Genomic DNA, 11601 nt, shown 5'->3' on the forward strand with positions numbered 1-11601 from the left:
CAATATATGGAGAGACATAACCTTGGTCAGAAGCCAAAAGCAGGTCATTAACTACTTTAATCAGTGCTGTCTCTGTACTATGATGAGGCCTAAACTGTGACTGAAAAACTTCATGTATCTGCTTCTGATTCAGTTTAGCTGCTGAGCTACATCTTTTTCTAGGATCTTGAAAATAAATGGAAGGTTTGATCTTGTAGTTTGACAGCTGACATGGGTCGAGGTTAGATTTTTTGATAAGTGGTCTGAGTACTGCTAATTTGATTTAGGTACATAGCCAAGGTTCAAGGTGGAGTTTATTAAACATAGTAAATGTTCAATTACTTCAGTTAGATTTCCTTAAGAAGATCTGTGGAGAGCGAATCTAGTGAGCAAGTGGAGGATTTTGAGTGCGAGATCAGAGTTCTGGCTCTTGGAAAGGTGTAAAGGATTCTAGAGTCTTTTTTGGCTTGGTTGTTCTGATCTCTAAGTAGCTGCACAATGTCACGTTAATATTCTTAATGTTATCTCTAATGTGCTTAATTTTCTCAATAAATAAATTCATGAGCTCATTATTACTGTGTGAAGTTGTAATCTGAGCATTGGTGTCAGTTTTATTCCTAGTTAGATGTGCAATTGTACTAAATAGAAATCTGGGATTACTTTTGGGTAATTGGATGAAACCTGGGTGAGAAAAAGAGACAATTGATTATAAACTGCTCGTTCAAGGGCTTTTGAGAGAAAAGAGAGAAGTGATACCGGTCTGTAGTTGGTAACGCTGGAGCTGTCAAGTGTGGCTTTCTTGAGGATTGGTACCACCCTGGCGGTTTTGAATGCAGTAGGCACGTATCCAGAAGATAAGGAGTTGTTGATGATGACAGAGATGAAAGGAAGCAGATCTCTTGCGATTGTCTGGAACAGAGCGGAAGGAATTGGATCCAGCGGACATGCAGTCGGATTGCTGGAAGTCAGGAGTTGAAGAATGACTTCTTTTTCTCCTCTCTCCACAGATGACAGAGAGTTGGATGTTGGTTGGAGGGGTGGGAACAGTGGAAAAGGACTGGTGGATTGCCGCAACCTTCTCCTCAAAGAAGGTGATGAAACCCTCCGGAGTAAGAGATGAGGAAGGAGGGGGAGGGGGGAGGATTAAGGAGAGGAGAAAAAATAGTGAACAGCTTGCGTGGATCAGATGATGATGATTCGAATTTCTCTCTGTAGCAGGATGACTTTGCAGATGTTACTTCCAGTGAGAACTTGTAAAGGAGAGACTTGCATGAGCTGAGGTCTGAATCTATGTGAGATTTCTTCCACCATCTCTCAGCAGTCCTTGGTTCTCTCCTGTGGCAGCGAAGTGTTTCTGTTAGCCAGGGGGCAGGTGGGGAGGACTTAGCGGGTCTAGAGGAGAGAGGGCACAGAAGATTCATTGATGAGGAGAGTGTAGAAATGAAAGTATTTGTAACTGTATCCAAAGAGAGAGAGGATAGATAGTCAAGGTGAGGAAGGGTGGACAAAATATTCCCTTAGAAGTAAGGGAAGAGGGAGTTATGGAGTGCAGATTGCAACAGAGGAAGGAGGAACATGTTGGAGAGGACTGGATGGAAAGAGAAGGAAGGAAGAGAGAGAAGGATAGAAAGTGATGGTCAGAGAGGTGGAGGGGGATGACTGCGATTTCCCGCTTTGTGAGGAGAGTGGTTGAGGGTGAGGTCAAATGCTGTCAACAGCGCAAGGATGCAGGAGGAATGCAGCTTGTCTGTTGGAAGGTTGAAGTCACCAAGGAGAATGAATGGATTTCCTTCAATGGGGAATTGACTCAGAAGGATGTCGAGCTCATCAATTAAGTGATCTAGGGAACCTGGAGGGCGGTAGATGACAATGATAAAAAGTTTGGTGGGGAAAGACACTGTAATGGCATGAAATTCAAAAGAGGAGATGGAAAATGTAGAGAAGGAAAGTGGAGTGAAACGCCACTCTCGGGACATTAGTAAACCTGTGCCACCACCCCCGGCATGACGCCTCGGAGAATGGGTAAATGAAAAGGCAGAGGACAGGGCAGCCGGAGTCACTGAGTTCTCAGGGGTGATCCGTGTTTCTGTCAGAGCCAGGAAGTGTAGGAAGTGGAGGGATGCTAATGCTGAGATGAAGTCAGCCTTCTGGACAGCAGATTGGCAGTTCCAGAGCCCTCTTGCCACCACGATATGTGATGGTGCTGAGCATTGTGAGTCAGTGAGGTTGCTGAGATTGCGACATCTATGATTGTGTCAAGGAGATCTGTGGGATATGTGGACAGGAATTGTGAAGCACATTTCAGATGCTTGATTTGTGGATGTATGAGATAAAGGATTGAGATAATATGAGAAGATACTTAGCTGAGTTTGTGAAGTCCTGTAGGTGAGATGTAGATGAACTGATTGAGAACACCACCAAACCTCCTCCAGATGTTGATAACCGCTACAGACATAGCGGAGTTGTCCTAATCTAACTCAGTTCAATAAGTGCTGAGCCCATCCCCTCAATTCACACCTAAGGTCAGGGCGAAACTACATCTGTAGTGAGTAATTACCGTTACCAAGCAACTAACAACTAGGTTTAGACAACAAGCCTTGAATTTCACAGAATCTAATACAAAAGTAAGTGAACTCAGAGCCTACCTTAACCAACCAGATGATAATCCAATGAGACAAACGAAAGCACACTGAGTGTTCTGTGAACCAGTTACTCTAATACTAATTAGGTTATTAATACATTTTTCTTGGTTTCCTGCATTTCTGCTTAGCTCAGGGAACAGACACAGTATCTAGATGATGAACCTCAGATGATGTCACGTAGTGACCAGCAGAAATTTGGTTTCACCTCTTTGTCTGCTGCCTGGGTTCTGCTCTGGTTTGTGAACTAGGTATGTCATGAGACTGTCTTTTTACAGGAAAGGAGAGCAGTGCCCTCCCTGGTAGGATGGATACCATCCTGCCCTAAAAGGCCAGGTTTGTTCTCAAATGTGTTCCAATTATCTATAAATCTCACATTGTTTTGTGAGCACCACTTGGACATCCAGCAGTTCAGCGAAGATAACTGGCTGTACGTTATATCGCTGCGCCACATTGTGATGGGATCAGAGCATACTACACCATCGGACATTGCCTTCGCTAATTGACACACCAATTCAATATTATTTTTAGCAATCTCTGACTGGCAAAGGTGTATATCATTGGTGCCTACATGAATAACTATCTTAGAAAATGTATGCTTGCCTAAAACCTAAAAACTTAAGATTACCTGCAATGTCTGGCACCCTGGCCCCAGGTATACAGCTAACTGCTGCTGCTGGTGTCCCTAAAGGCCTGGCTAATTTCACGTGTTGCAAAATAGAGTTCCTATTACCAGAGCTCTTTCAACAAGCTTCTCAATGGGTGCCTCGCTGAATGGGGCAAACCTGTTGGACATGCAAATGAGAGAGGTGTGGCGCTCCCGTGGGTGAGCCAAAACTTGGCTATTTTGTGGTAGTCACCCATTCGCCCTTCGCCTGGGAGGGCTGTAGTGCTGGAGTTGAGGGCTTGCTAACATCCCCTAAGGCTTTCAGAGATTGTACTTTTAGTTTTTTGATAGGCCTAACACTTTCTAAGGTCTGGTTGTGCACTTCTTGCTTTAGAATATTTTCATTCAGACTAGCAATTCATCTGCACTACTCACAGATAAAACTGTCGCTAACAACCAACAAAGAATAGCTGAACATGTTGCACTCAGTGCACTGAAGGAGCACAGAAGCGACCGTAATAGAAAAGCAAAATGTTATTGTTACTTACGTTTTTGGTATATATTCGGATGTTGTTTGTGGGGTTAAAGTTGTTTTTGATGTCTGATGGAAGTTGCCGGTTTCCAAGTCTCCAAGGAAAAAATGGATAAACAGCTAGAGAGCAGTAGGGACCAGTATGCTGAAACAGTGGTGTTAGTGCGATTCAAAAACAGCAAGCAGCTTCCTTTTTCATGACAAAACACTTCTTCATGATGTAATCTACTTCTACAGCATTTTGCTGACACTTTTATCCAAAGCACTTTACAATTATGTACCACTGCTCTACTTCTTCATTATGTAATCTATGCCTTCATGATGTAATCTACTTCTTTATTATGTAATCTATTTTTTCATGACGCTCCACTTCATCATGATATAATCTACTTCATGATGTAATCTACTTCTTCATTATGCAGTATACCTTCTTAGGTACATCAGGAGTGCATCCTGTTCAAACAAATTATCCTATGACATGATACTGCCAAGTATCCCAAGATGGTCTTCCTTGGGTTAAAAGTCTCACCCTTTTTCATATATACATAGCACTGATCATTGTGGCCCAACATTTTTGTTTCATCTGTCCATGGACCACTCCTCCAAAAGTTGAAGTTTTTATTCCAGTGGTCACCTGCAAATTTCATGCCTGCCTTAGAATAAGGGCATTTTCCTTGGAATAGCTGTAAATGTTTGATCTGCATTATAAATGATACACAAAATGCAAACCAATACATTCCTAAAGTACATTTGAAAGTAAAAATTCATTATTTGTCATGCAGATCTTTAGAAACTAAAACATAAATATTCAACCACTTCAGCAAGTACTTGGTAGAACCTCCTTTTGATGAATTAACAACTTTAAGTGTATTGGGATTGGGGTTTTACCAGTTTGGCATATTACATGGGACTGGTTTACACTCATTTTCTTAAGGTTGTTCATGTTGGTTCACCCAGGCTTGTGCGCTGCAATTTTCAAGTAGATTTTACGATTCTCGATTAGATTAAAATCTGGTCTTAGACTTTGACTATTGTAGGAAATTAAACATTTTTGTTGTTCAACCAGTGTTGTGTTGCTTCGGCCTTGCGATCACTCTCCTGCTAAAAGGTAATCTTTCTCCCAAGCTTCAGTTTTTTGTTTTTATGGGACACTTTAGTAGACCCTCCCCCATACTTGACTGTTGGGATGGTGTTTGTTGAGGAATGAGCAGTGTTAGATTCACACAATGGAGCATTTCGAATTCTGGCCCCCCAAACCTCCAATTTTGTTTCATCTGAACACAAGACCATATAGAACATTTTAGCTGGGCTGTCCTGATACTTTCTGACTCCAGACGTGGTGTGATGTAGTTTTTTTTTCTTTAATAACAGCTTACTTCAAGCCAGCCTCCCATACAGGCCGGTTGTACACAGAGCCCTTGATATCTTCATTCCAGCCTCAGCCACTGTGCTCTGTAACTCTTTTAAAGTGATCATTAGCCTCTCGGTGGCTTTCATAACAAGTGCCCGTCTGCTCCGGTGCGGAGTGCGGAGGGCAGGCCCCGGCTAGACTTTCCTTACATTTGATCCCGCAGTGCTCACCGGGATCTCCAAACACTCGGATATTATTTTTTATTTTGCAGCCTTTCCTATTTTGTGCATGTCTATAATTTTATAATTTTACCTTTAATTTCCTTAGAACATGTATCGGTTTTCATTGTACAGATCACTCTAAGAGAAAATGAAAATAACTCAAACCCTTGACATGAATTGAGTTTTCAGGATTGCTTCAGGGTCCTGCAAAGCATCCAACATGTCAACATTGTGCAAACATTAAATATATTTCGGATTTCATAGAGAACCACAATGTTACATGCAGTACATCCAGTTAACTTGTTACAGCACTGTATTAGATTTAAATTAGCAGGTATATAAAATGTGTTAGAATATGTGAAGTAAAGGAAATAATTCTGTTAAATGATTCACGCTTTGCACAATTATGCAAAAAGGAGAAAAAAAATCTTGCTTTTTAAATTTTATTTAAGCTCTTCACAATACTAGGGAACTTTCCAAATTCAGGAAATGAATCAGCTCTTTGTAAGAACAGAGGTTAAACAAACTCAGAAATTTGAAATCCAGAATACAGTTCTGCCAAATTTAGTACTTTACACAAACTCTTCTTGGGATAGCAAACTTGTGAAAACAGAGAAACAAAACAGATATAGTGCACTTTGCACTTGGTGCACTTTGGTTTACACTTTTTAAAATTATTATTAACGTTCATTTTGGTGAATAAATACACTTTCTTACCTTATTCATTCCATGCTGAATAGGATGTTGCCCACCAAAATCCACTCGTTTATGACTAAAATCTGTGTGTGAGTTGACAGATGTACATAAATCGCAAGTAACTAACAGCATTTGAAAGGGTCATCTGAGTCATTTTGCAACAATGTCATTTTGCAAGTTTGGCTGTGGTTTCTGTCCTAATTAAATGATACACTTGAAGGGCCGGATAAAAGGAGAATTGATGGAGGATAACGTCAATTTAATGCTTTGGTTGGTCTGATCTGGCAACTGTGTGATTTGTCTTCCAGTTTTGTTTTGTTTTTTTGTCCACTGCGTCAACCCAATAGCATGCCTCACTTAAACCGTCCTTTGTAAACATGAAATATTTTCCGTATTTCACAGGGAACCAGAATATTACTGAAATTCTAAGTACATGCAGATCACTTGCTACAGTGCTATATTAGATTTGTGCTTTTTTTTTTTTAAAAAAGAAACCACGGTTAGTTAAAATGTGTTAGAATCAGAGTTTTTCCTAAATCAAACATAAGAAAAACAAATGTCTGTAATAAATTACAGCGAAGTTTTCGAGCTCCCTTCAGTTCAAATTTAAGGCCAGCCAAAACATTTCCTTTTTTCACATAGAAGGCATATACGAACACACCTTACCATACAGAAGCCAATCGAACATTCGGATAACGTGGCGAGAACAATAACAGTAACCCAATGTTATGAATCGTGAGCCTATGCAGTTACGCTAATTCAAATTGCTCATATTCTACAATTTTCAATTTCCGGCTCCGGCTCATTCGTCTTCGTGATGTTCGAAGAACTCGTGGCAACAGATGGTGACCATGGTTACGAAGGTCATAAACTCCTGGAAGTCACATTCAGAGTCGCTGTCGGCATCCAAGCTCTCCATGAGACTGTCCATAGTGGCCTGGTCCTTCACATGCTGGAGACAGAGGGCGAGAAAGGAGAGAGGAAGGGGGGGGCATGGGGCAAAGACAGAGAGACGGAGTGAGGCAGAGGCAGAGTCGGGGCAGAGGGAAAAGGGGAGGAGGGAGAGAGAGAGATGGAGTGAGGCAGGGGGTGAGAGTTAGTCTGGCTGTCCCTAGGGCGTGACCGGTTTTTACAATGATTAAGAAACTCCTAAATGTTATACCGTCCCGCTGAAGGAAAAATAAAACATCTCGTTAACTCCCACATAAGTCTCATCCTGAGACTCACCCATCTAGTCGGATTTCAGCTAGGTTATAGAACGGATAACCCCGCGACTGAGTGGAGCGGTCTGGAGACGCGGCGAGACACACCCACCTCAGTTAGCGAGGGCAGCTCATGGGTTAGCAGCTCCTTGAGTTCGGTCTTCTTCAGTTTATGCTTGTCGCCCTCTTTCTCCGAGTACTTGTGGAAGACCTCGATAACGGTCGCCAGGCAGTTCTCCAGGTCTGTCATGATTTCTCTGGGAGCTGTCGTGTCCAGGTTGGGGGGTACAATGCATTTGCATGAGGAATTTTCACACATTTGCATGTACACAAGCATAAAACTCTCATGATAATGTGGCAATTACTGAATAGAGGCACAAAACAGTCAATAATGCTAGTTTTAAAAGACTGACATTACAATTTTACATTTATTAGCATGGGTATTATTATTATATATATATAAAATTTCATTTTGATTATCCCTGCTTAGTTACAACCTCCAGAAATGTTTGTACTAGTCTTGTGCGTCACCGCAAAGTTTCGTTTTGTTTCGTTTTTTATGTCCGTAAACCGTCGACTAGCATCCAAGCACTCTTTGTACTGCCTGCAGTAAGACAAGAAGACAAGAAAGTCAGGGGAACTTACCCGGGCAGCGAGTGTGTGAGCCGAGCGGGGTGTGTGTGTGAGGGAGAGGGAGAGAGGTTGACCGGGGGTCCGTCCATTTATATGCTCACACTGCAAGGCCCCGCGCAGTCACACGTGCCCTCCGCCAGCGTCCCGAGCGGACCAATGAGAGCTTGACCTCCTCTCACTCCACCGCGCGCACACGCACACCAGCAGGCAAGCGCGTGCACGGACGTACAAAATCTGTTTAGGCTCTGTAAATGCTTTGTTAGTCATTTTTACTGGGTTTTCTGTAAAAAAAAAAACAAAAAACAAAAAAAAAAAACACAACCCCCCCCCCCCAAAAAAACCCCTGTAATTTATGGTTTCAGAGCAAGAACCCAAAGAAGGTTTGAACATTTAATCCCACAGAATCGTTTGTAGTTGTGATGTTGGTAGGAGGAACGCAAACAAGCCAAAAAGGGGGGGGGAGAAGAAAAACCATAGTCATGCAAGTCAGGTCAATACATCTGTTGTTGTTGTTGTTGTTGTTGTTGTTGTTGTGTGTGTGCGCCTGTTAAAGAGGGACCTAAATAGAGTTTGTTTTCCATGTCCTCTAACCCACCCCCACCCCCTCCGGTCATTTCTGGTCATTTTCGCACACAGTCCACGAGGGCCACGTCTCCTTATGGCCTTCAGTTCTCCTTTCTACACCTCCTCTTTCTCCTCATCCCTCCCCTGCCTCTCCTTCTTCTCTTCCTCCCCAGGGCCTGCTCTAACAGAGCACACACAGGCATTTTGTTGACGGGCATCTCTGCGGACGACAATAGTGCGTTTGATAGGAAGTGAATGGTGCTGCATGCTAATGAGGGGGTCCTATTCTCTCGCCGAGCTGGCCAGACGTGTGCCGTGAGCACCAGTGGACTGCAGATCAGTCCCACTCCCCTCCCGCACCTTCCGACCTCCACCCGCGCCTCCACCACCACTAGGGTGAAGCCTCGGCTCGGCCCCCGCTAGGTGAGCTGCCGAAACCGCTTGTCGCTACGGACGAGTTTGAACCGCCCCGACTATGAAAGCATTGTTGAAAGAAACGAGCGCGTTTGCAAAAGCTTTTCTTCGCTCGGACGTGCCGTCACAGTGCCGTGTCGTTGCTCAGAAAAGTGCCCTTGTGTGGTTTCTCTGTTTTCTGTCATGTGTTGTGGTTGTGTTTGCCGGACCGGTTGCGGTCATGTGCTCTGTAAAGGCAGAGCCAGTAGGAAGACAGGAAGAAAAAAAAGAAAAACAGTATTTTTCCACTCATCTCCCTTCCACGCTTTGAGGTTTGACTCGGAAACATTTCACATCTCACTCTGAGGCATGATGAATGTCGCTTTATGGCGTCAGAACAAGAGCATTGTTGTTGTTGCTGTTGACAATAAATACAGCCTCCTGTGTGCTGGGCCCTTTCTCGCCATCTCGCCAGCGTCAGGTGGTTATAGCATCCAACTCACAGATCAATAATCCATCTGTCGCTCTCATTTCTCCTCTCTCTCCCTCACTCTGTTTCTGCCTCACTCTTTCTCTCATCGCATAGCTATCTGAGAGGCTCATAATCATCATTGTTGTGTTTGATTGAAACCCACGCACTTAAGTCTTTTATCCAATAATGATTGGCCTTGTTATAGGATGATGAAACAAAGATCATCTCAATCCCTGTGTGCATGTGTGTGCGTGTGTGTGTGTGTGTTCTGTTTGGGTGTGACCGATTCCTCCGTATGGACAGTGAGAATAAGCGGCTCATTGTCGAAGCCTGCATTGCTAAGCCTGTTCCTCCGCTTGCCCTCGACGCCGGCCATATGATGGCGGGCGCGGTGCTCGCTGGGTTAGCGGCGGCGCGGACAGAGGGGGCCTTTCTCAGAGGCAGCTGTGCTCTCCAGCGCACGCTTCCCATTGACTACGGCTGTCGTACTACGACCTGCCACGCCCATCGACACACGCCAGGACGCCGGCCCGGAGAGATCCCCGCCCGCGCACTCATGCGCCGCTTAAACGAACGCCGGTGGTCTGCGCGCTCTAGGACGGGCTGGGGAGCGCGGGGAAGGCATGCAGGACCTGCGGCATCTGCGAGCTCTGCCATTTTTACTAGCAGGCTACAGCCTGCAGATGAGAGATGTTTACGTTCAGTCACTTTTTAAAATTCTGTAATAAAGATGTTTGAATGAGAGAAATTGGGTCTCTGGGCAGTTTGTTTTTTTTTGTTTTTTTTCTGGTGTTTCGTAAATAAATTAGTGTTTATGGGTGTGTGTGTGTGTGTTCTGATACTCTAAGGCGAACTTTTCTCTCTGGACACAAATCAGCCTAAGCAATCCAGTGTCCTGCTCTCTGGCCGTTGGCATGGCAATGGCCCGTTGCCGTGGCGGCATGGTAACTTATCCCCACCTCTCGCTGGGCTGGAAAGGTTTGCCAAAATGCTGAGTCATCGCCTGGCAACGTGCCATGGCAACGCGCCATGGAAACCCTCAAAATCTTTACTCTTCTGTTTGAGGGTGTCCTGACTCTAACTGATCGGCAAGGAACGTTTTCGATTCTCCCACACTTGAATAAGGCCCACACCGCAAACGCTAGACATTTATCCCACTCTTTCTTTCTCTCTCTCTCTCTCTCTCTCTCTCTCTCTCTCTCTCTCTCTCTCTCTCTCTCTCTCTCTCTCTCTCTTTTCCCTTTCTTTCTCTTTCTGTGTCTGTTTTGCTAGCAGTCTCCTCTGCCTCGCCTCTGCTCTTTGAGGGTGGCTTGCAGACAAGCGCCTTTATACATAGCCAGTGACCCTTATTAGACAGTTGTTGATATACTGAATTATTTGCAGCGCACACACACACACACACACAACAGCTGTATGTAACACAGCCAAACACCACACATGGAGATCAGTGTGATAATAGCATTTAGTCTTCCTGGACAAGCTGAAGAACTGATCCTAGAACAGGCCCTGCTTGGCCACTGTTTCAGTCGCAGACGGGTTGCTACTGACGTGGTTACGAGTCACGTAACCCCAGAGTGCGCCCCTTCACCGCCAGAGGGCGCCAGAGTTGAACGAGAGTTGACTGCAAAAGGCCAAGCTAACTGATCACTTTCATTTTTTGATGAAGCTATACTGGTCTTTTAGCATAAATGTATAACTGATTTGCAGAAAGTAAATAAAAATAAAAGGAAATAAAAGCAAACGCAAATCAAACTAAAACAATCCTTCCCAGTCCCAACAAAGGAAATGACACATTTGTGTTTTCCTTCTCTAACACACCTTAGTAATAAGTTTTAGAATCGCCACATTAATTTACTCTGAGATGGGAGTGAGGATCACGGAACTAAACCATATCAATCACACGTTATAGTGCAACTTCAATGTGTTTTGATGGTAGATTCTCCTGCGCACATGCTGCATGTGGCCACCAGATGGCAGTAGCTACTTGTGTAACGTTACTTTCAAACTTGAATTCACTTGAATTTTATTTATTTTTTCTAACCACTGCTTACAAATTACATTTACAAAATAACACATTGTTAGTGGAAGCTGACACTCGAGTAACAAAACATCTGCCCAGCTCTGCCCACATTCTCAGCCTCACACGTTTTGCGAAACACTAAACTCCCTTCTCTCCAGTAGACACAGAAATCTAACATGATGTCACTTCGTTGGCATTTCGAGGCACTGCCTTCCAAAATACCACACCTGTGAAAGAACCGATCAAACACAGACGTCAGGTGTACGGTCACTTAGGTGCTTAATTATAAACT

General features: G+C 43.9%; 1 protein-coding gene across 1 annotated transcript; it reads right to left on the bottom strand.

Moving 5' to 3' along the window:
• Positions 1–5758: 5758 nt before the first annotated feature.
• Positions 5759–8022, bottom strand: s100b (S100 calcium binding protein, beta (neural)). Its single transcript, XM_027022984.3, has 3 exons — positions 7873–8022; positions 7340–7491; positions 5759–6977 (listed from the first exon to the last, which is right to left on the bottom strand). The coding sequence occupies exons 2-3, from the start codon at positions 7475–7477 to the stop codon at positions 6828–6830; spliced, it is 288 nt and encodes a 95-aa protein (XP_026878785.1). The 5' UTR covers positions 7478–7491; positions 7873–8022; the 3' UTR covers positions 5759–6827.
• Between the last annotated feature and the right edge of the window lie 3579 nt (positions 8023–11601).

The sequence above is a fragment of the Electrophorus electricus genome, chromosome 23 (assembly GCF_041902795.1).
Source record: "Electrophorus electricus isolate QZ-2024a chromosome 23, ASM4190279v1, whole genome shotgun sequence".
NCBI lineage: Eukaryota > Metazoa > Chordata > Actinopteri > Gymnotiformes > Gymnotidae > Electrophorus > Electrophorus electricus.